Source organism: Ursus americanus, chromosome 18, assembly GCF_024610735.1.
Source record: "Ursus americanus isolate L20-20 chromosome 18, mUrsAme1.1.p, whole genome shotgun sequence".
Classification (NCBI taxonomy): domain Eukaryota; kingdom Metazoa; phylum Chordata; class Mammalia; order Carnivora; family Ursidae; genus Ursus; species Ursus americanus.
Window position 1 is genome coordinate 32129295 of NC_142144.1, and position 25150 is coordinate 32154444.

Consider the following 25150-nt stretch of genomic DNA (forward strand, 5'->3'; position numbering starts at 1 on the left):
CAGCATCATGGTAAGCACTGTGAGGGTTAGAAGACCTATGGCACATAGTCCTTACCCACTAGGGGTTTAATTTAGGCTTATGGAGGGAATAAAACAGAATACAAATCATAGTAAATGCTAGTGCCATTTGAAGGGTAGATACAATAGAGGAAACACGCCCTTTTTTTTTTTTTTTTTTTTTTGCTGGAGTGACCTGAAAATATATATCTTCGAGGAGCCCTGAAAGATGGAAAAGATTTGTATTGTAGGTGAAGATTATGGCATTATTGTATGTGACACAGAGAAGGGTGAATTCAAGACATAGTCAAGAGAGCTACATGCAAATTACAGTTAATGCACAGTCCATGTGGAATAGCAGGCTACTAGGCTAAAGAGCTCATTAGAGTGGACAGAATTTTGCATACCTGAGAAGTATGCGTTAGGTAATGTGGAACTAAGTCAGACTTCGGAACAATGCAGTTTTAGTATTGTAAGAATATCTTTCTGGTGAAATTGGTCAGGGTTAGCTGAAAATGTTAAGACACTGGGGGCAGGAATAGGAACTATTCTGGGTGGGAAGATGTCTGAAAATCCCCCCTGGTATTTAGGGGGGAGTTGTTTGCAGTTTTCCATCTGTTGTTACAGAAGACTCAAAGTGAAGGAGATTTTTGCAAGTAAAGGTTTAGTTCAGCAAGGACACAATTGTACAAGCTCTCCATATAGGTACAGAGGCACTGTGTTAGGTACTTGGCCAGACAGCAAAGAAAAGACAGAATCCAAGTCTCACAAGCATTCACAGTGTAGAAAGAGGTTCTCAACCCTCAGGATCCATTAGAACCACCGGGGAAGATTTCAAAATTACAGCTGCCCAGACACCTCCCCAGGGATTCTGATTTACCTGTCTAGGATGACATCCAGGCATAGATATGTTAATTGTTTTTTGTTTGTTTGTTTTAAATAATATTTTTGAGAAATAATTTTAGAAATTATAGAAAAGTTATAATGATAGTACAGAAGTTTCTGTATACCTCTCGCCCAGTTTATCCCAATGTTAACAAGTTCTGTAAACATGGTCCATTTATCAAAACTTAAGAAATTAAGACAGTGACATTACCATTACTTGGATTTCATTAGTTTTCTACTAATGCCCTTTTTCTGCTTTTAGGATTCAATCTAGGATACAACATCGCATGTAGGGTATTCGAAAAGCTCCCCCAGGTGATCCTAATGTGCAGCTACAATTGAGGGTCACTGGTATAGTGGGAGGTTACAATGCTGTTTCCCTCCTGTTTGCACACACTCCCCCACAAACATTACATTTTTTTTTCCTCCAGGGATATAGTCATTATACAAGGATTACTCATACCCCATTATATTACTCCAGGGACATATTGAGGGCAGCATAACCATATAATAGTCCTTTACATCTGGATGGCACTTCAGAATTTATATTTCCATATACACTTATTTGATTTGCACAAGGGTCTGCAAAATGGGCGGGGCAATGATTATCATTCCGTTTTATAGATGAAGGAATAGCCTCAGAGAGGCTGGGTACTCACCTAAAATCACATCTAACTTCTTCAGTGCTTTTCATGCTCGGTCTAATCTCGGGAAATCTTGTCTCAATTCACCTGCCAGAGTGAGTGAACATTACAAGAAAAAGAGTAAATGGAAGTTTCACGTTCTAAGAGTGTTGTATTAAGATGAACTGTAAGATACTTGCATATGTACAATGCACAGGGGCATAAAGGTGAAAGAAATGGGGAAGTAGATGGAATGAGGAATATAGTACATTAGAAAGAGAGGATCGGGGTGCCTGGGTGGCTCAGTCGTTAAGCGTCTGCCTTTGGCTCAGGGCGTGGTCTTAGAGTTCTGGGATCGAGCCCCACATCAGGCTCCTCCACTGGGAGCCTGCTTCTTCCTCTCCCACTCTCCCTGCCTGTGTTCCCTCTCTTGCTGGCTGTCTCTCTCTGTGTCAAATAAATAAATAAAATCTTAAAAAAAAAAAAACAAAAGAAAGAGAGGATCTTCTCTTTTTACCTCTTAGGACCCTTTCTTCTTGTCCTCTTTCCCCACTCCCTGTATACACACAACCTCTGCTTTCTCACTATTCTCATTCAAACACCAGTGTGCATCTAAACATTTTCCAGTTTTCTTCTTTGGCTTCAAACCTTGAGGTCACAGAATCAAAAGTTTTACAACCATCTACCTCTACTTTGTGCTACTTTTCCTCTCATGGTAGGTACAATGGTGGTTCTTAAAAATCCATGAATCCTGTGCTTTTAAATCTAAAATGATGCATATACCAAAGCTTTAATTGCTTTTCAAAGGGATCCTTCCTCCAAATGAAAGATTAAGAACCATTAGAAGGAGAAGTGTCTAAGTGTAAGTTGATGACCACCTATATTAGAATCATTTAGGTTTTTTTAAAGGCAGATTCCCAGGTCTCACCTCCAAAGAAACAGTTGCCTTATAAACTACAAATAATCAGATATAACTCTAGAAAGGATAATAAAAAGCCTCAGATCACATAATACAAGTGCCACATATTTAAGTTCCTGTTTTCCATAAAGAGAAAATTTACCTTTGAAATTTAGATGTAGCAAGCTACTTCATCAGTGTCTCCAAATTTGCTTTGCATCGCAGTACTTGTCACACACAGTAATCCATTATTTTGCACGATTATCATTAGATAATACTTAAGGCCAGGAGGGCAAATACCTCTCATTTTCCACACTAGTCTGTCCACAAATTAAGCGAGACATCACTTTCAACACCACCATCTAGTGGCAAATGCAGCTATTACCGCCCCTGTTTTACAAAGCGTATATAGCTCAGTTGTTGCCAAACTTGTTTCTGCAGGCGCACAGAACAATGACATTACTGCTGGAAACAGATTAATAGCATCCTTTTCCAAATTTTCATGGACAAAGGACACATATATGAATTTGATCAACTTTAAAGTGTGTGTTTTGTTTTTATTTTTAAGATTTTATTGGAGACAGAGCGAGAGAGCGAGAGTGAGAGAGAGAGAGAGAGAGAAGGCGCAGGGCAGAGAGAGAGAGAAGCAGGCTCCCCGCTGAGGGCAGAGCCCTTACACAGGACTTTAGCCCAAACACAGGACTTTAGCCCAAGGCAAACGCTTAACTGACCGAGCCACCCAGCCATCCCAAAGTGTGTATATTTTAAACCACAACCTTCTCTTTAAATCCTTGGCTATGAAATGAAAAAGTTTAGCAACAGATTTTCATAGTTGAGCTTTTAAAATCCGTGGACTTGCATGCTTTTGAATATTTTATATTGCAAGCCATATGTCCCCCCCCCACCAAACAGGATAAGAAAATCCAGAAACAGAATTATACGTACAGAGAAACTTGATATAGGGGAGAGATGACGTTACAAGTTTAAGTAGGTAAAAGTATAGTACCACTGCAAGGATAACTGGCCATCGCATGGGATGAAAACAGGATTCTTGTTGGCTCTCAACTTTTCATAGCTGCCCAGAAACAACGGTCACAATTTCTCCCATGTACATGCCATATTGACTCTCAATTTCATTCTTGCTTCAGTTCCCTTATGGTATGGAGCACAAAAAAGTTCCCGCTTCTTAACCCCTATTCCAGTGTGATGCTCCCCATCCATTAGAGGTGAAATAAGGTTTACTTAGGGTTCCTTGCTGACGAAACATCGTTCTGCTGTGGAAAAACTGGGAGTATACAGAAGTATGAATGTATACCCACCACTCAAGAATTTCTAATTTCCTAACATCCGATCGTTATGTGGTAACTGTATATACACATCTTTTTTCTTTAAAAATCAGTGTCATTCATTGGACACGTAGGTTGTTTATATTAATGTTTCGAGAGACATCTTAGTGCATAGATCTTCATCGAAGTGTCTCCCTTCGCAAGCGCGCGAAATCGGCGTCGCTGAGTGGCAGGGAATCGCAGCGGGTCAGGGACAGGAACAGAGAGCCAGGTCCAGGAGAAGAACCAAGGCCGGGAAATGGAAATCGAAACCCTACCCCCGCGGTCAGCGGCGCCCGGCTAGACGCCTAGAGCGCAGCACTGCCCGCGCATGCGCCAGGCCCTGTGTCCGCGCCACCAGGCCAGGGCGGCTACTGCGCAGGCACCAGGCTAGGAGACCGGAAGCGGAAGGCCTGTCGCTTCCAGTGGACTGCTCAGTGAGCGGTAGCCATGCGAGTGTTGGAGGAGCCGGGGTCTCAGCCCACAGCGACCCCGTGCGGGTGCGTGAAGCCAGCTCTGGAAACAGGTAACTTCTGAGAGACCCGCGGTTCCGCACCCAAAAGAGGCCTAGGTGTAGGCCTTTGACCTGACTGTAGAGAGGAACGTAAAATGCGAGAACTTGAACCCAAGTGCGTTATTCTACTTATTGCGAAGTTACGGATCACGTGCGCTAGCGACCACGTGATTTTGCTGTGGCCAGCGGAATGATGTCATCTCCTGGTCTGTTCTTGGTAGCTGCGGTTGGGTTGGTCTTGGCACGGTGGCTGGAACGGCCACGTGCAGTGTAACAGCGTTTCTCGCAGAGTGCTTGGTCGTGTAGGAAAGAGAGGATGTGAACGCTCGTGTTATGCGAGTTAGGAATTAATAAATACCCCAGGAGAGATGCATTCTGTGTTGTAGGAAGTGAGGCGGGAGATGGGAAGTTCTGGGGCAAAAGGGAGAGACAGGAAATCTTTTTAAACTGGGTCTAGAAAGATGGGCATGAGTTTATTTTCACCTCATTGTATAGAGCGGAATATTAATTTTAGAAATTAGAAGAAGCAAATGGAAGAAAATTAAAGTCCGCCGTCACCCAGAGAAAACCACTGTTAATATTCTGGTATCTACCTTCCATACTTGTTTCCGTGCATGCACGCAAGAAAAATGAATTACGTGACCCTACTGTTTTATAACTTCTTTCTAAAACTTAAGTTTCATATAAATCTATGGCTATTAATAGTTTTAAGGGATTGCACATTATTTTGCTTTAGAGGTGTGTTCTAACTAAGCAGGTCCCTGTTGTTGGGCATTTAGGTTACTGCCAGTTTTCATTGTTGTGAAGAAAATTCTTTTTTTCCCAAGTTTTTTTATTTTTATTTTATTTATTTCCCGAGAGATAGTGAGAGTACAAGCAAGGGGAGTGGCAGGCAGAGGGAGAAGCAGGTTTCCCACTGAGCAAGAAGCCCTATGCAGGACTCAATCCCAGGACGCTGGGATCATGACCTGAGCTGAAGGCAGACGCTCAACCAGACTGAGCCACCCAGGCATCCCTGTGAAGAAGATTCTTAAGACTAAAATGTTTGTGCATGTTATAAATGTTTAACTTAGATTAAATTCACTGGAAGTACTGTTATATGGTCAGAGGTTGTGTTCATTAAGAAAAAAAATTGTTGCACAGTGCCAGATTACAGGCCTAATATTTTGATAGGCAGGAAGGAGCAGGGCTCAGAGGTCTACATAGCACCAGATTGGGGAGCTGTAAGTTTGCAATACTGGATGGAACAAGGAGGTTGATTGGACTCAGATTGTAGAGAACCTTGAATATCAGGTTAAGAAATATAACGTCTGCTAACAATGAGAAATATGGAAAATTTAGTTAGATGGTAGCGTAAAATTAAGGAACGAAGAGTCTGGAGTATTGGTGTAGTGTATTTTAACAAGGGGAGGGACCTGTGCTGGGGACATGAATTATAACAAGGGTAATTTAACAGTCCAGGGAGGAGGGTCAAAAGGACCTGAACTTTCAGTCAGCACTAAGACATACAGATAACCTTTGTGTGCAAAAACTCTGCATTAATAACTTGGTTTTTCTCTTATTACACAGTTAGTACAATTGTAGTATTGTTAAATTGAGGGAAAAGCCTAAGTAGGAGCTTGGAAAACCACTCTTTGTGTGGTACTAGGTGCTTTACATATTTTTCCCATGATATTGAAATATATTGTGAGATTCTCCTCAACCAACTGTTAATTCCACTGTGATAAGAGTTCGTTCTTTCTTTCCTTCTTTCTCTTTCTTTTCTTTTCTTTCTTTCTTTCTTTCTCTTTCTTTCTTTCTTTCTTTCTTTTTCTTTCTTTCTCTCTCTCTCTCTCTCTCTCTCTTTCAAGATTTTATTTGAGAGAGAGAGAGCAGGATCAGGGGAGCAGAGGGAGAGGGAGAAGCAGGCTGCCTGCCAAGCAGGGAGACGGACGAAAGGCTCGATCCCCGGACTCTGCTTAACCAACTGAGCCACCCAGGCACCCAGAGTTCTTGTTTCGTTTACCCGAATTAGCTCAGTGTCTGGCAATTGCATACAGTTGGAGTGTTTGTTAAACAAATGAAAACAGGACACAGGGATCCCATCTTATTAGGTTAGGGGTCCTTTTTTTGGCAATTTTTCTTTATGGCATTTTAATGAACACCAGAGAATTGTTTGGCCTCAGTTTCTTCATCTTTTAAGGTATTTACTCTCTTTATTCCACAGGAACATGGTTGAGGATAAACAAAAGAATGCCTGTAAACATATTTGGAAAAAAATTTAAAGTCATCAAAAATACACACAGTATGGGGCGCCTGGGTAGCACAGTCGCTAAGCCTCTGCCTTCGGCTCAGGTCATGATTCTGGGATTGAGTCAGGCTCCCTGCTCAGTGGGGAGTCTGCTTTTCCCTCTGCCTCTGTGTGCTCGTTCTCTCTCTCAAATAAATAAATCTTTTTTAAAAATTCACTGGAGGGGCACCTGGGTGGCTCAGTCGTTAAGCGTCTGCCTTTGGCTCAGGGCGTGATCCCGGTATTATGGGATCGAGCCCCACATCGGGCTCCTCTGCTGGGAGCCTGCTTCTTCCTCTCCCACTCCCCTGCTGTGTTCCCTCTCTTGCTGGCTGTCTCTCTGTCACATAAATAAATAAAATCTTTAAAAAAAAATACACACAGTATGGAGGGGTCTTAGCATTGTAATATTGAGAGAGAAAAAAGCAAGTCTGAGAAGATAACATGCAGCTTGATACCAGTTTTTATGGAGTTCAGAGACAAAATAAATGAAGTGTTATCTAGGCATGCATATGCATGTGATAAAATTATATTAAAGGAAGTGAGTGATAAAAATCCCATTGAGGCAACATTCTCTTTGGATTTCTTTTGATTAGCAAAAACAGGTACTGATGTAGGTCTTTTGCAAATGCGCAGTAGCTTAGCGCAAACTTGAAAAGCATGAGGATGTCTGTATACACCCTCTGTCTCTTTATCTTTCATTATTCTTTGCCTTATCTTTCACGCTCCAGCCAGTCGAAATAGCTTGTTCCCTGCATGTGCTATGACACTTCTCATTTAACTTTGTGCATGTTATTCCCTCTATTTTATTTAAAAAAATTTTTAAAAAGAATTCATTTATTCTTTAGAGAGAGAGCACGCGTGTATACAAGTGTGAGCAGGGGGAGGGGCAGAGGGACAGGGAGAGAATCTCAAGCAGACTCCATGCTTGGCACAGAGCCCAGCTTGGGGCTCTATCTCACAACCCTGAGATCATGACCTGAACAGAAAGCAAGAGTTGAGACGCTTAACTGACTGAGCCACCCAGGTGCCCCAGTTCCCTCTATTTTAAATAACCTTTTAGCCCTGACCAAAGTCTCATACCTTAGTAATGGTAACATAGAATTTGAATTATGGTCATAGTAGAACTTCTGAGAATGCCCCCTGTCTTTCTTAGACCTGACCTCTTTCTGGCTATCTAAAGGGATATAATAATGTGTGTGTAGTGATGAGGATATTTATATGTATTCATGATATATGAATCATTTTTAATAGTTGCATAACACTTGGTAGATGTTAAAACTATGAAATCAGTGCATTAAAGAAAACATGTTTTCCTAAGTCTTTATTTGACATTTTGACTAATGATTTCTTACCTAATTTTCTTCTGTAGGGAATCTTTTAACTGAGCCAATTGGCTACTTGGAATCCTGTTTCTCAGCCAAGAATGGAACTCCAAGGCAGCCATCTATTTGTAGCCATTCGCGGGCTTGCTTGAGAATTAGAAAGAGCATCTTTAATAATCCTGAACATTCCTTAATGGGCTTAGAACAGTTTTCTCATGTTTGGTAAGTTGTTTTATAGTTAGAAATGGTTGTTTGGGTCAGAATTTGCCCTCGAGTAAAGTACTCCAGTTGAAGGCAACCTTGGAGTCTGCCATCCAGACCACATTTACTTATTGCATGGGATTCCTGTACCATATTCACACACGTGACTGTATGCATAACTTGGGCACCTCATGGAAGCTTGGGATCCACGGACAGTGCACGTTCCATTTGCAGTTGGTTCTGATTGTGATGAATGCCTTCTGCTGAGCTGAAATCTATAGACCTTGATTCTGCTGGTGGGTCATTATTCTGTCTTCTGGACCAGGGGTCAGCAAGCTACAGCCTGTGGACCAAATCCATCTACTTCCCATCTTTGTAAATAAGTTTATGGGAACACAGCCACTCCTATTCGTTTATGTATTTTGTGTGGCTGCTTTTGTGGAACAGTGGCAGAGTTGAGCAGTTACAACAGAGACTGGTTGACCTGCAAACCCTCAAATATTTACTGTATGACCCTTTACAGAAGAAGTTTGCAGACTCTGCTTTAGACCCATGAATAATTAAATCTGTTCTTCCTAAGAGGCAAAAAGACTTCAGAAATCTGGATACTCTAAATAAAGTGTTACCTATATTAGCACCTGTGTTATACTAGTGTTACTGTCACTTGGAATTCTGTCTCTGTCCATTCTTCTTCACTCCAGCATCACCAGTATGACTCGGTCTAATTTTACTGGCGAAAACCTATAATTAAGTATTTATTCTGAAATAGCTTATGTTTTTGTTAATTTGGAGATGTGGGTAGAATAAAAACAACATGTGTCTGACTGAGTTTGTATGACTGTGGTTGAATTAATTAAATTTAAAACATTGCTGAAATAAAAAAAAAACAAAACCAAAAAACGGGTCCAGATCTATGTAAAGAGACTTTTTTGTATCCCTTCTATTCTTCTTCTCTGTCATCCTCACCCCCTTACACTCTTCAGAGATTTTTATTGTTAATAGCTTGGTGTATATCCTACCAGGCCTTTTCTTTTTCTTTTTTAATACACACAGAAGCATAAACATACACATTGGGAGTACGTATTTGTTTTAAACAATGGAATATGTTTTCTTCATTTAACAGTGTATCTCATGACAGTACATACAAATTTATCCTTTTTGCTTTAATGGCTGTCTTCCGTTGTAAAATATAGATATACCATGATTTGACTACTCTCTTGTTAATGGATAGTTATTTTGCTATTACAGTAAAGCAAACCTGCTTAGACACAGTTCTTGGCACTTGTGTATTTTTACAAATAGATATCAGAAATGGTTATATTGAGCTTGAGGGTGTGCATATTTATAATTTTGGAGCGCTACTGTCAAATTGTGCTCTAAAAAGCTTAATTTATATATTGAAAGTGTATGAAAATGACCTTTTCCCTACATTCTTGCTAACACTATATGTTACAGTTTTTCTACTTTTTTGTCTGACAGGGAAAAGCAATATATTTTTAAAAGATTTTATTTATTTACTTTTTTGAGAGAGAGAGAGTGAGCATGTACACGCATATTGAGAGGGGCAGAGGGAGAGAATACCAAGCGGGGATTGATCTCCTCACCCTGAGATCATGACCCGAGCTGAAATCAAGAGTCAGATGCTCAACCGACAGAGCCACCCAGGTGCCCCGAGAAAAACAGTATTTTATTTTTCAGTTAAATTTCTTAATTATTAGTGAGGTTCAACATCTTTTCATTTGGTTGCTGCTATTTCTTATTCTTTTGTGAATTGTCTATTCATGTTCTTTACTTCATTTCTTAGCTCGAGCTGCCCTTTACTTTGTGATTTGTAGGAAAAGTTTATAAACCACAGATATTAACCCATTGTCCATTGTACATGTAGCAAACATTTTCTCCTGGGATGACATTGTGTAGTCATCAATTGATGATTTAATGAGTTCAGATCTGTTATTGTTTCTCTTCATGGCTTCTTGCTTTTATGTCACATTTAGGAAGACTCAGTCAAGTTATTTAACATTTCTGAGCCTGGATTTCCTCATTCTTAAAATGGAGGGTAAATTACAAATCTTAGGCTTGTTAAGAGAGTTAAATGAGTATAAAAATGTCTAGCAGACTGCCTGGCAAATAGCAGGCACTTACTTCGTAAGTATTGCTTATTCAGGCACTTGACAAACATTTGTAAAGTTCCTATCAGGTGCGAGTAATTGTGTTAGGGGCAAAGGATATAGAGATAAGACTCTGGCTTCCTTCAAGGAATGAGAATGGCATTATTTTTTTCCTCACTGATAACATCGTAATACCATTAAAAGCATTCTTTCAGTTTTAATTTGTGGGATTAAAGATTAAAGTTTTTTCCCCCATCAAATCGTTATGACAAATTGAGTAGTGTTCTTTTCTTACTTGGTGTTTTGGTTTATTTTCAATAGGGTTTTGTTTGTTTTTCACAAAAACGGTCATTTGAGCTGTAAGGCAAAAGTGCAGCCTCCTAGGCTGAATGGCGCAAAGACTGGAGTTTTCTCCACAAGGAGCCCACATCGTCCCAATGCAATAGGACTGACCCTGGCCAAGCTGGAAAAGGTGGAAGGTAACAAATTTCATTTCTACTTTTATCTTTTTTTCCTTATCTAAAAGAAGTCTTATAAAACCAACATAGTATGTACTGGCTCTTATTCAGACGAGTACCAATGGTGTTAACCCTTAAGAACTACCAGGCATGGAAGAACCTGAAATGACTAAAAGAATGTTACCTTTTGAAATCAGCTCTCATAGGATGCTCAGAGTTTAATTATATCATCACATATATTAGAAACTGTTACATTATGTAAAAATAATGTACAATTTCATAATCATTAAATTAGTATTCAAATTATCTCTGACTTGGAATACAGTAAATACAAAATTATTCAAAAATAATTGGACACTTTCAGAATTAACACACAGTAACTGGTTGTATTTAACCGGTAAACACATAGGGTGGTGGTGTATTATTTCTTCCTTGCGCCTTTGAGGAAATGAACTTGCACTGCAGCTGTTAACTCTGATGTGTGGCAGAGGGTCTGTGATGACTCTCACTATAATAACATTCAAACACCTGTCAGATTGTGGAAGTACCTGTATAGAATACCAGGTTAGTTTTAATGTGTGTTCAGATATAGCCTGGTTACTGAGCCATACATTCTTTGGAAGCGTGCCATTCTTTTTTTTTTTAAGTATAATTGACTTATTAATTTCAAGTGTACAGTATGATTCAATATTTATATACATTGCAAAATGATCACAAGAAGTCTAGATATCATTTGTCACCATATAGTTAAAATTTTTTCTACTTATGGCATGAACTTTCAAGATCTACTCTCAACAACTTTCAAATATACAATACAGTATTATTGACTGTAAATCACTGTGCTGTACATTACATCCCCATGACTTGCTTATTTTATAATTGGGAGCTTGTACCTCTTGATCCCCTTCACCCATTTCATGTATCTCCCTACTCTGTTTCCTCTGGCAACCACTGATGTGTTCTCTATATCTTTGAGTTTTGGTTTGTTTGTTTGCTTATTTTGTTTGTTAGTAAAGCATCCTGTTCTTGAATCACTCTGACCTAAAAAGCACGTTTGTTGGAGAGGCAGAAGACTGGGAGTCAGGAGACAATTCCAGGCTTAGCTTGCTTTGTAAAGTGAATGAAGAAGTAGGACCTGTCCTCTCGGACTCCATAGCATTTTTTTTTTTTTTTTTTTAGGATCTTATGAGACAAAAGCTCTAAGAGTACTTTTTAGGCTACTTAGTGCTAAATAGGTAAGACCAGTTATTTTTTTTTTTTTTTTTGCCAGAACTTGAACTCCCTACCCTGGGTTGTATTCAGCCCAGCCTTGAGTAGGTTTTCCAGGAAAATTCTGTAGCCACTCCAACCTGAGCTTTATTAATTTGTGATGGCCAACCAGCTTGGGTAACAGTACTGAATATTTTATGATCATTTGTACAACCCACACATATTTTCTGAGCACTATATATATGCCAGACATTGTTCTAGGTGCTGAGGGTATAGTGGTAAACAAATTAGATAAAAATCCCTGCATTGAAGAAGAACTTAAATTCTAATGGGAGAGATCAAATTAGAAATGTAAAAGGCAAACACAATAACACTATAGACATTCTTAACAAGTGTTATGGTGACTAGTAGTGTTTGGTGCTTTACTGTTTATAAAGAGTGTTTGTGTACATTATCTCTCAGTGGCTGTTTGGGTTTGATAAGGTGGCAGTCCTCCTTTTATGAATGAGGGAGCTGAGGCTCTTTGATGTTTGATAATTTACTTAATAGCATCCAGCCAGGTGGTTGTATAACTCTAAATCCCATGAACTTTTACATATGCTACAATGCTTTCTTTCTTCTGCAGACGTTGTTATACATATCCATTAGTTAGGAAGTCCAAAGTCATTATTCCAAAGTTCCAGGCTCATTCACAGCATGTTTTAGAAATCAGTCTTGATTTTCTTAAAAGGAGACAGAATGAAATGTGATCACATGCAATTTTTTGATTCTCATCAAAAAGTTGGGCCAGTTTCCCAAGAATCAAGTTAGTAGACTGCACCAGCAGCAGGAACTGGACATGCGGCTGTATAAGTGAGACAAAAGACCTGTCCTTGATATTTGTCAGTGGTGACTTGTGTTCTGCTTAATTATTTCAGTGTTGATGGATGTGTTAGATTTCCATTGCTGTGTAACGAATTACCACACATGTCCTCAGTTTATTTTTTTATTTTTATTTTTCTTAAAGACTATATTTACTTGAGAGAGAAAATGAGAGACAGAGCATGAGTGGAGGGGGAGGGGCAAAGGGAGAGAGAGAAGCAGACTCCCCACTGAGCAGGGAGCCTGATGCGGGGCTCGATCCCAGGACCCTGGGATCATGACCTGAGCCAAAGGCAGATGCTTAACTGACTGAGCCATCCAAGTGCCCCTACTTAATCAGTTTAAACAATACACATTTATTATCTCTGAAATATTATTATGTTTCATAGTAATTAGTTTAGAGATATGGGAACAGCTTAGCTAGTCGTCTGCTTAGGATCTTATCAGGCTGCAAATAAAGTGTCACCTGGGATGAGTTCTTTTACGGTGGCTCAACTGTGGAAGAGTTTGCTTCCAGGCTCCCTCAGATTGTTGGTAGAATTCATTTCCTTGTAGTTGTGGGACTGAGAGCCACAATTGCTTGCTGGTTGTTGGCTGGTGGCTGCCCTCAGCTCCTAGAGGCTCCTGCAGTGCCTTGCCACATGGGCTTTCCCAGTGTGGTTGCTTATTTCATCAAGCCCACAAGGAGAATATGGAGAATATCTCGAGTGAATATGCCTACTGGCACAGGAGTCTTAGATAATGTAACATAGTCCCTGGAGTGATATCAAGTTACACTCAAAAGATGGGGATTATCCAAGGGTGTGAACACCAGAAGGTGGGCATTCTGGGGGCCACCTTAGTGTCTGTTTGCCACAGTGAAAATCCTCATCGATCCCACAGAGGTATATTGAGGACTCTGATGTGCCTGAAACAGAGTTAAAAGCCCCAGTGATGCAAAGATGAGTCAGTGCTCAAGGGCCTACTTACTCACTAGGGAGGAGAGACTAACTTGGTCATTGCCAGACCATGTGAAAAGGGCTGTAGTAGAGGTTTGTATGTAGGTTTCTCTGTGGCACCCAGAGGAAAGAGCGCTTATGTGTGGAAGATCCAGAAAGGCTCTGTAGAAGAGGTATTATAGAAGAGCCTTAAAATAGAAGTTTGACAGGTGAAGAAGAGGATGGGTTTCCAAGTAGAATGAAAAGAGTGTGCTGGCACCAGGTATAAGAGAGCCTGGTGTGTAAGAGAATTGTGAGTAAGCTTGGTGAGGCATAAACAGACGGTGTTAGTTCTTAGTTGTTTGCACTGTTCTTCATTGTTACGATTTCTAAGAGGATGTGTTTTTCACATTATAGGTGGAGCTATATACCTTTCTGGAATTGACATGATTCATGGCACACCTGTCCTGGACATAAAGCCCTACATAGCTGAGTATGACTCGCCGCAAAATTCGATTGAGCCTCTACAGGATTTTAATTTACAGAATAACCAATATAACCCCCCAAACACATCCCAGGCTAATGGCAAGACTGACAGCTGTGACCAGCGACAGCTCTCCAGGTGTGATAAACCACAAGCCTGTAGTCACACTAAGGAGAAACCTAAATATCCTGAAGACAGAACTTCAGGAGAAAACTACATGAAACATGATAACTCAAAAATCCAGCAAAAGTCCCCTCAGCACAGGGAGACAGCAGCAGATTTGGGTTTAGAATCGAGAAGTGATCAGAGTCTGAGTGTGGCAGAAGAACAAATTGGCCCGTGTTGCCTTGAGAAGAGCATTTCAGAGGAAGATACAGAAAAGAGGCTAACAGTGACCGCACAAGGAAGTAGTGCAGAGATGCAGCCCGTGGCTCCTCTCTGCCCTTCCAGGATGGCTGATGCAGCCCGCCACAGCGTGGTCCCTGCCTGGGTGCGAGAGGCCCCTGTGGCCACCTTGGAAGTCCGCTTCACTCCTCACGCAGAGACGGATCTCAAGCGTCTCAGTTCAGAAGGTGAACCAGGTACTTTCTGTCTCTTAGTTCGGAATGAGAGCTTTAGCTAAATTTGGTATTTCTGAGGACAGTTATATAGGGGATTTGTCAGTATGACTGGTGGTACGAAATGTCGGCGTATAAAATTCCATTTGGGCAAAAGCACCATCTGACGACGCACTCTGTTCAGCACAGTGAGTCGCAGACACCCAGTAAAGTAGCTGCTGCCTACGAGGTGGCTTATGATTTAGGGCCTCTTGTCGGTCTGTTACAGTAGTTCCTGGAGTTTTCAAACAGCATTCAGAAGCTAAATTGTGCTCGTGCTATACTTGGGTTAAGTTTTTTCATCTGTTTTACTATCTGACTAGAGAAGTATCCCGTCTTACTCTATCAGGTGGCTGATAGCTCTCCGCATGGCACAGAGCCCGGAGTAAAAGGGAAGAGTCTCTTAACACAGTAATTGTTGCCCTGAAAAGTCCTAGCCCTGGAGACATGCCCTTCACTGTAGAAGAGAGACCACAGGGCTTTTACTTGGAGCTTGTTTACTTTAACACATGGTTTTTAACAGACACTGTAACCCTGTTTCCTCAGCTCATAGCAGATTCAAAGCAGCAGTCTAGAATGAAGGAAGGGGCCATGACAAGGTGGCTGCAGCGAATTCAGTAAGAAGTAGCCATTAGTCGCCAAGGATATGTCTGATTTCATCTGCCACTCCATGGTGTGTTTCTCATCCTTTCCAAAGGCTTTATGTTTAAAGAAAGCATTTTATTTTTTCATTTTTTTATTATTATTTTTTAAAATATCAACCCTATTTGTTTATTTTATTTATTTGACAGAGAGAGAGACAGCAAGAGAGAGAACACAAGCAGGGGAAGTGGGAGAGGGAGAAGCAGGCCTCCCCCACTGAGCAGGGAGCCCGATGATGCGGGCTCGATCCCAGCACCCTGGGGTCACAACCCCAGCTGAAGGCAGACTCTTTTTTTTTTTTTTTTATTAATAATGATTTTTTATTATATTATGTTAGTCACCATACAGTACATCCCCGGTTTTCGATGTAAGGCTCGATGATTCATTAGTTGTGTATAACACCCAGTGCACCATGCAATATGTGCCCTCCTTACTACCCATCACCGGTCTATCCCATTCCCCCACCCCCCTCCCCTCTGTAGCCCTCAGTTTGTTTCTCATAGTCCATAGTCTCTCATGTTTCATTCCCCCTTCTGATTACCCCCCCTTTCTTTATCCCTTTCTTCCCCTACTGATCATTCTAGTTCTTATGTTCCATAGATGAGAGAAATCATATGATAGTTGTCTTTCTCTGCTTGACTTATTTCACTAAGCATTATCTCCTCCAGTGCCGTCCATGTTGTAGCAAATGTTGAGTGAAGGCAGACTCTTAACGTCTGAGCAACCCAGGCTCCACAAAAAAAAGCATTTGATTTTTAAATTGACCTCTTTATTTAAAAAGTTTTGTTTATGAAAGTTGTTTTATCATTGTATACAGTTGATGGGAGGAGGAAGGTCTGTTTTAAAAGGATTTTGTGATAGAACAAAGAAAGCAGTGCTGCCTAGAAGATGCTTTTAATTTATACTTACCCTTTGGCCTGCAGTTATCAGTGAATGCTTCCTACTTTGGAAAGTTTTATCTTTTTCGAACTGTAGTGCTGTGTGTCTGAGAGGTTATAATGTGCCTTGTTGATTTGAAAAAATCGTTAAAAAGAGAAATTATGAAATGTAACTATAAAACAGGGACTGATTTAGAGCAGCAGAATTTGGAGTTAATACGGAAGTAAGAAATTACCTCAGATGGTTTAGAGTCTAGAAAAGATAAAAGATACTGAAATGGTAGCGTGTTGGTGGTAGGGGTGGGGGAATTGGCGCTGGAATGGAGTGCTTGTGGGCACATGAAGGGAAGAAGGATTATGACTTGGGGAGCAGGAAGGAAATCTGGGAAGGCTTGCTGGAGGAAAAAGTACTTGAGCTGAGCCTAGAAGAATAAGAAGGCAGAGAAGTGAGGGAAGGCACCTAGGCCAAATGAACAGCCAGGCAAAGGCCTGGAGCAACACTTACACTGTTTTACTAAAGAGTGTGATGTTTTCGGAATTCCTCTTTTCTGAGGTGCCTTGCAGTCATCATGAGCCATGCAGTAGAGGGATCTCAGCACTGCATGATTGGTCCTTGCTGGGGATTTTTTTTTTTTTTTTTTAAGGATTCCATGTGATCAGCACTTGAATTGGTCCTTGGTTTTTGACCAAAGATTGAACTTCGTGGCTTTAGTTACAAACTTACTGGATATAGCCCAAGTGATTTTGGCTGTTTTCTAAAAATTGAATTTACTTTCAGAATAATAAAGATCCAGCACCACTCCAGATGATATTTGGAACAAGAACAACATTGTTTAAAGCACATGCCTTCCTGGAAGGGTTTGGCCTTCATTTGGATGGATGTTAGGTTGTAGCTATTAAAAATTAAGTCACAGTTAATTTTTTATTTAAGTTTTGTATATACTGTATTTTTAAAAATTAAAATACATCCATGATGATATAAATGTAGGAAGTTTTGCCACTTAACAGGGTGTACATCTGTGTACCTGAAATCTGCACGTTGGTGGTTTAGGGTGGCCTGTTCCCTAGTCATGGTACTCAGTTTTCTCAGAGTATCTTTTTTACTTTTTTCAGAAGGACTCTCCCATGTCCTTGCTCCTTAGGGAATGTGGTGTTACTTTTAACTAGTGTTGTGACACCAGCTCTCTGAGACACAGTTCCTTGCCTACAGCTGGTGCTCTGGGTATATGTGGGTTTAGTCTTCTCTCTTGTGACTTTCTGAGAATGCTGGGACTGTCACGCATTTCCCTGACCATGCCTCCATCCTGAGAAGAAAATGACAAGGAATCAAACTAAAGTCGACATTGAACATAGAAGATTTTGTTCAGCAAATGAAAATTTGGGTCACGCGTAAGTTTAATCTAATGGTAGTAAATACCACTTGAAAGTGACATTTTCCGTAACAACTGAATAGATTGCCAAACCCAGTTCATTTCAGGTGATAGTCAGGGAACCAACCAAACTCCACTCTGAAGTTCACTGTAATGAAATTTGACCTGCATGATTTTCAGCCTTAAGTTGTATTCTTCTCATTGCAGATGGCAGTCAGCCTTCATTTAAGTATTTTCAATCAGCAGAGGAAGCAAGGCATGCCATTGAGGCTATGCTGTCAGCCGACCCTCGGTCTGTGTATCGACGGAAGCTCTGCCAAGACCGCCTTTTCTACTTTACTGTAGATATAGCACACGTCACTTGCTGGTTTGGCGATGGCTTTGCAGAGGTTTTAAGGATCAAGCCAGCTTCCGAGCCTGTTCAGATGACTGACCCTGAGGAGTCCTTGGTGTCTCTGGGATCGTAAGTAGCCTCCGTCATGTGTTTAAAACAGCCTAATTGACTTTGGATGTGGCTGTTGCATTAACTGTACAAACTCATGATGTGCCTTCTTTGCAGAAAGAAGCAACACTTTCTCACTGCTTCGATTATGGTTGTGCAAAGTATTTATTTGAAAAACATTTTTAATAAACTGAGAGAAAATTTAGAGAAATTCCCATATGCTTTTCATTTGGTTAATATTGAAGAATCCAAAGGTGATGATATCTCAGTGCTTTCTGAAAGAAGCTGATTACTTTTGGCACTTGGTAAAACTGGGCAGAGGTCATTCCAGCAGGAATTTATGTAAGCTCAGGGGATCTGTTCAACAGTTCATATTGGTTTTCCTGTCAAGAAAAGCTTGACCTCTCTATTTCATTATAAATCAAACCAAGTTGGGGCACCCGGGTGGCTTAGTTGGTTAGGCATCTGCCTTCGGCTCAGGTCATGATCCCAGGGTCCTGGGATCGAGCCCCACATAGGGTTCTCTGCTCAGCGGAAAGTCTGCTTCTCCCTCTCCTTCTGCCTACTACTCCCCCTGCTTGTGCTCTTTCTCTCTCTCTCTCTCTTTCAAATAAATAAGTAAAACCTTTAAAAAAAATATATCAGACTGAGTTAACAATGTCTTAGGAAACTAACAGATCAAAAACAAGTGGTTATAAAGATCTTTAGAGATTAACCCCCCTGCGTTTTATAGACTTTGTCATATGCATATATGTATATAGTATAGATATATTTAATCCTGATTCCAAAGTAGGGACTCTGATGTTTCTTTGGATGTCTTTGTATCAGAAATGAAAGTCAAAGAAAGTCCCAGAAGTCCAAGAAAATAACTTAATTACTGGTTTATTTCTTATTTGTTCTGTGAGTATTTACTGAAAACCTACTATGGGTTAGGTTTTGGTGATAAAATGAGATTAAAAACAAGATGCAGTTCTTGTTGTAAGTCATAGTTAGGGGAGAAGGAAAATATGAGCACATTATTGTGTTACAGTTAGATAAATATAGTAATTAAGTCTGTGCATGGTTCCTATGTAGTACAGTGTGGGAAGCGGTTGTGAGAATGTGTTGCCCATAGGTTATTTTGGTGATGTGATCTGAGATAACTGAAGATTTATGACCAGCATAACCAAATAAGACACTTGTCAACATGACAGGCTTTCCTAATCGCAATTGTAAATCTTAATAGCTGATTGATCACAGTTTTGAAATGAGCCCTGCTGCCTGTAGATACTTGCACAGTTATTTGTGGCTGATGACACTGCACTCTTGAACCAAACTGGATTGTCTTTGAGGTTACTTAGAACCTCTTGGGGAAATATCTTTAATTTGATTTTTAAAAGCTCTTTATTTTGAGATAATTATAGATTCACAGGAAGTTGCAAAAGTAGTGTAGAGTCTGTGTGTATCCTTCACCTAGCTTCTTCCTATGGTAACTTATATAAAGTGTAGCATAATGTTAAAACTAGGAAGTTGACATTGGTATGATCTACCTTTTATTTTGATTTTGATTTTCTCTTAAAATTATTTTGAGACTCTAAATCAGGGCTTGAAACACAAAATATTGATATTTAATATTGAAAAAAATAGTCTGAGGATGATACCAACAAGCCTTCTAGCAACAGGACTGTTTAGTTGTTTGGAGTTTTAACATACACTCTCAGGATTTTGGAACTAAAATCCTAAATGTAATACAGTTTCGTTCTCTGCCCACTCACTAGTCATTGACGATCCTTCACCCCTGCCCTTTGTAGTTCCTTATGTATGATAGTGCTCATTATTAAAATGTTCTTCCTTTCTATGAGATAAAATCTGTTCTCTGATAACTCCACCCTCCAGCAGGGCCACATAGCATAAGGCTGATGTGCTCCCATGCTAGCCTGTCAGATACTATTCCAGTTCCCTACCCCTCGGTCCTGTCTCTCTGCTGAGCCACCCCCATTTCCTTCAGCTGTTGCCCATTTAACATGGTGTTAAGCGTCTCCCCACCCCCAATCTTTGAATCTCCTGTGTGAGCTTTTGTCTCTATGCATGTATTTTCAGTGTCCCGTTGTGAGGAAATTTGGATCTCTAAGTCGTGAACTTCCATCCTTCAGAAGGAGAAATAGTCTGAAGTAAGTCTTATATTCCTTATCATTGTGAGAACTTTTCCAGAAGAAGAAAGGAACTCTGTACTGTGCATAAATGTTATCTACCTTAAATTTTAGCCTTTGCTTTTTGGTGCCAGTAGGGGGAGCCCTTGATAGCTGATTATTTTCACTAACTTGGAAATAAATTCCAGGAGTTCAAGCTGTTCAGGTAATTTTGGCTTTCAGCCCACTTACCCCAGCTTTTCAGAACAGTAACTTCCACAAGATGCTTCCACTGATGCTTGTCAATCACATATAGGAAGAGATTAGAGGATGAGTGCCATTTATTAAATTTTTAAATTGCAGCTTGGCTTAAGGGCTAGGATGGATTATTTCAGCAGGTGGAGGCTGTGCACAACCAGATAGATTCATTAGCCAAGCCCATGAGCATGTATCTACAAGGTATTCACTCAGTTTATGTATTTGTGACTTTTTTCTTTGGAAAGAAGAGAGTGGAGTTGAAGATGCCAATCAGCCTCTTGTTGGTAGTTTTCTTTTTATGATAACTGTCCCAAAGAAGGTAGGTAAAGACTCAGTAAGAGTGAAATCTGTATCAGGTACTGAACTTCTGTCATGTGCTTGGCGCTGGGCTACAAGCTCTTCATACATTGATCAGAGCTTCAGTAACATGCTGAAGCTCACACAGCTGGTCAGCCGTGCATTGAGGATTTCAACCCCCCCAGTCTGGCCCCAGCGTTGGCTCCCTTCGTTGCGCGGCTCTGCTGTCTCCCCCACGCAGATGCAGATGCTCAGCAAACCATGCTGGTTTATTTGATGGTCAGCAGTTGCATGTGCTTAACAAGTGCAGGACACTTCAAGTGATGTTAATGGGAATCCAAGCACTAAGTAAAGAACGGGGGAAATACAAGTAGAAGTGCCTGTTCCTACCAGATCTCTGTGGAACCTCCTGGGAAGCAGAGTGGGAGATGCGGAGAATACGGAATTTGGCCTCAGAAACTTCAAGTGCTGTTTTCTGCTCTGCCTTGTATGTGACCTTGGGCAAGTCACTGCGCCCATCTCCAAATCCGTGCCCTTCCAGAGTTGTTACAAGGATAATACTTGGAAAGTACTTTCTAAACTCTTCAGTGGTCTACAAACTAGATAATATTTTTATTGTGCCTGTCATCATTGACGTCCTTCCTCTGCCAGTGTGCTCTGGCCCCCCTGCCTGGATGAGCAGACTCAGGGGAACCAATGGGTGCTTGAAGTACAAGGTATGGATAGCCTCTCTTTTCTTTTTTTATTACAGAATTTTTTTTTTAAAGAACTTCTTTCAGCAAGATATAGGATGCTTTACTAAGGGAGATATCACAGAGTGCCCCTGCCTTAAGGACCCAGTTGACATGAAGCCACATGATGCCCAGGGCAGCATCTTCCTTCCACCTGGCCTTCCCTTCTCAGATTGCACATATATCATGAACTGCCTTCCTTGCCTGTGTGTACAATCAGCAGGTCAACCCCTTTCTCATACATGATCTTCTTTAGTGCCCTACTTTTTGACCGTCTTTCCTGATTCAGCCCAGATGCTTCAGGAAAATCTCTGCATTTCTTTTATGAGAAGATAAGTGTTGTCATGCTATGAAATTATTCTCTATGACAGAAGAGGCAAGTCATAAGGGTTAAAGCTCAGTGAAATAGGACAAGGATTTTCTGTTATTGTTAAAATAAGGCTCCTAATATAGGTGTCACCAGATGACTCTCCAGCATCCTCTCTATTCTACTCTCTGCCCCTTCTCCACCTTTGTAGGTTACAGGAGGTACAGCTCACAGAGGAGTCAAGGTTTAGGTCCGTGCATGTGACTGTGAACAGGCACAAGAAGAGCCTTTTCAATGTCCACAGGAGATAAAAATTCAGTGATCCACTCTGTTTTTTGATGAAGAGAGCCACTTACTTGTCCAGTGAACTCACACCACACTAGCCAGTCAAACTTGAATCAAGCTGTGTTTATGTTGTGCTGACAAAAAAGGTAGGATTGGAAGTAACAAGATGTTGCCTACCTCTGCTGCCTTGTAGATCACTTGAGAATTCTATTCAGATTCTTAACTAATTCATGCAAGTCAAGATATATAAAACTTTTCTATTCAGTGTTTTTATTTTATTTTTATTCAGTTTTTATTTTAAAAAATTACCCACATGCTAAGTACTGAAGAACTGCCTAATAGTTCTTCCATTGGTAGAGATGTTATGGTTTACAAAGCAATTTAAAATATATTATCTCGGGACGCCTGGGTGGTTCAGTCGGTTAAGCATCTGCCTTCCGCTCAGGTCATGATCCCAGGGTCCCAGCAGTGGAGTCCCTCATCCATCAGGCTCCTTGCTCAGGGGGAGTCTGCTTCAACCTCTGCCTGCTGCGTGCGCATGTGCTCTCTCTCTCTGACAAGTAAATGGATGAAATATTTTTAAAAAATAATAATACGATAAAATACATTATCGCTTTTGGTATCTTAGCAACCCATTGCTTCTGTGAGCTAAGCTTGGCACCTAACTGCTATTTAGAACAGGGGTCAGCAAGCTATAATCCGAAGGCCAAGTTTGGCCCACACTCTGTTTTTTTATAGCCTAAGAGCTAAGATTGGTTTTTACATTTTAGAAAGATTGTAATCAAAAACAAAAAACCAAGAGAAGAACGTGACAGAAACTGTGGCCTGCAGAGCTGAAAATACTTATTAGCTGGCCCTTTGTAGAAAAAAGTTTATTGATCCTGATTTAAAACATGATTCCTCTGAAAAGGTGTTTTGAGTTTGGAAAGGTTATTTACAAATTAAGTTTTTGGGTTATCACATGCTTCTAAAGAGGGACTATTTGTGTTTTTGGAAGGATCTAGTCATAGAGCCATGTGAAAAAACTTACAAATGACATAAATACTAAGGATGTGTTAAAACACCCTGGGGTGCCTGGGTGGCTCAGTCGTTAAGCGTCTGCCTTCGGCTCAGGGCGTGATCCCGGCGTTCTGGGATCAAGCCCCGCATCAGGCTCCTCTGCTATGAGCCTGCTTCTTCCTCTCCCACTCCCCCTGCTTGTGTTCCCTCTCTCGCTGGCTGTCTTTCTCTGTCAAATGAATAAATAAAATCTTTAAAAAATAAATAAGTAAAACATCCTATTCATTTGTGAATGAGGTTATATATATCCATGTTTAGACACATGTAGAAAATTTCTGGAAGGATAAATAAAAATATGGTTAACAATGCTTGTCTCTGGGGACTCATTGAGGCAGGGAACTTTATTCTCTTCAGTATGCTGTGGATTTTTTCTTATCATGAACACACACTATTTTTATATGTGGAGCATAAGGAGAGTAAAAGGTCCTCCCTTAAGTTAGATTTATATATCTAAATACGTAACTATATGTCCTCTCCCCCCCCCAAGTCTGGTAAGTAGAGTTAAGAAACATTCTTGCTTTTTTCTGGAGCATTACATGTGGATCACAAAACCAGAAACCACCCAGGCCACACATCAGCTGTGAAGCTGAGCCAGTTTGAGGCAGGTAAACTGGCTGAGCCTGGATGGCTTTTCCCCGAGGGTGCACTGATGTTTTCCGTTCTTCCAGAGAGAGGGCTTGGATAACACATAGCGCCTCCAGGCAAAAAACAGGCACCTATGCGGATGGTGTTGCTGACAGAGGGCAGAGCCATGGAGAGCACCTTAGCCCTGTATTCACCAAGCCTGCGCGGTTCATCCACTTTGGACTAGGGGATGGGTCTCTGCTTGTAGGATCCATTCACTCGTCAGCTCCACCCACTGAATCTGTCTACTTGCATTATTTAGCAAGCTCACAGACTATGTGACTGGTGGGGATTGCTGTTCCTGCATCCCCAGAGCTGGCCCTTACCCACTGTTGGAATGGAAACTTAGTCAGCAAGAAAGGAGAAGCTTGGAGCTGGGGATCAGCTGTGTCCACTGGGTAAGGGGGCTGTGCTGAGGTGGAGGTGGGGCCAACTTGGAGGAAGGGCAGGCTGGCATGTTGGCAGGTGGCAGAGCAGAGCCTATGTGGTGGGTGGAGTGGGGCTGTCAACTGATTTGGAGGCTCAGGCTCTTGCCTGGATTGGGGGAGGAGTTGAGGTCTGAGAGAACTGGCAGAGCCAAGGCAGGACCGTGTCCCAGAGGGGTTAGGCAGGTTATCCAGGCACCCCCTCATATCAGAACTGGAGATTTTTCTTAGTTCTTTGCCTCATATCTTATCTTTGCCAAGATAAAAGGTTACATTCAAAGATACCTTTAATATATAGTCAGACAACATGAGTATAGAGTGTTTGCAAATGACTATAGGGAAAACAATTGGCATAAAATTAGGGAAGTCAAACACAAAATGTCCACTGGTTCATAAGGTGGGAGAAGCTTGGTCTTCAGAGCCTGCCCTCTCCTCCTCTTGGGAATCCTTCTACTACCACATGAACAAGCCTGGGTTAGCCTACTGGATAATTAGAGATAAATGGCTGAGTCTCAGCTGACGTTGAACCAGTTACCACGCATACAAATGAAGATACCCCACATCATCTACATCTGAGTTGTCCTAGACCAGAAAAACTGCCCAGCCAATACATAGAAACAGAAGGGAAAAAATGTTTCAAGCACTAATTCTAGGGTGATTTGTTACAAAGCAAAAACTAGCTTTTAGTATTTTGCTACCACACTCCTGAGGGGAGCAGTAGAAATCTGGTTTATTGGGTTAATATGAAAAAAAGTCCTTGAATGATGGAGGGGTTTTTAGGGTAGGATATATTTTTGTGATAAAAGTAATGAATGAGTAAAAAAAAAAAAGTAATGAAAGTAAATAATAGCTAATGTTTGTCAAGCTCTATGGGAATGTATGGAGCTTTACATGGTTAACTCATTATAAGAAAAGATGATGTTATTTCCATTGTACATATGAGCAAACTGAGGCTCAGGACATTTAATTACTTTACAGCTGGAAGGAATATAAATCCCTTAGGATATGAATCCAGAGTCTGTCAAACTGCAGAACCAACATTCTTATATTCTAG

At 40.8% G+C, this 25150-nt stretch overlaps 1 protein-coding gene across 8 annotated transcripts; it reads left to right on the top strand.

The window, feature by feature from the left end:
• Nucleotides 1-4108: 4108 nt before the first annotated feature.
• TRMO (tRNA methyltransferase O) lies at nucleotides 4109-24097 on the top strand. 8 transcript variants are annotated; one of them, XR_006776599.2, is made up of 7 exons: nucleotides 4109-4254; nucleotides 7884-8058; nucleotides 10467-10624; nucleotides 14008-14655; nucleotides 17768-18023; nucleotides 20082-20152; nucleotides 21059-23502. XR_006776599.2 is itself a non-coding variant. In XM_045780405.2 (6 exons), the coding sequence occupies exons 1-6, from the start codon at nucleotides 4179-4181 to the stop codon at nucleotides 20092-20094; spliced, it is 1317 nt and encodes a 438-aa protein (XP_045636361.2). In that variant the 5' UTR covers nucleotides 4109-4178; the 3' UTR covers nucleotides 20095-24093. The 8 variants fall into 8 exon arrangements, 5 of the variants coding, with proteins under 5 accessions (XP_045636361.2, XP_045636359.2, XP_045636360.2 ...); XR_015727389.1 differs by having other exon boundaries at nucleotides 21417-23500; XR_006776601.2 differs by lacking the exons at nucleotides 20082-20152; nucleotides 21059-23502 and adding an exon at nucleotides 15217-15343 and having other exon boundaries at nucleotides 17768-17893.
• The last annotated feature ends 1053 nt before the right edge of the window (nucleotides 24098-25150 follow it).

Bases quoted from the DNA above. Each gene is read 5' to 3' on its own strand.
- TRMO (XM_045780403.2), top strand. From the start codon at position 4,179: ATGCGAGTGTTGGAGGAGCCGGGGTCTCAGCCCACAGCGACCCCGTGC. The intron at 8,059-10,466 runs GTAAGTTGTTTT...TATTTTCAATAG, and splicing joins GAACAGTTTTCTCATGTTTG to GGTTTTGTTTGTTTTTCACA. The intron at 14,656-17,767 runs GTACTTTCTGTC...TTCTCATTGCAG, and splicing joins CAGTTCAGAAGGTGAACCAG to ATGGCAGTCAGCCTTCATTT.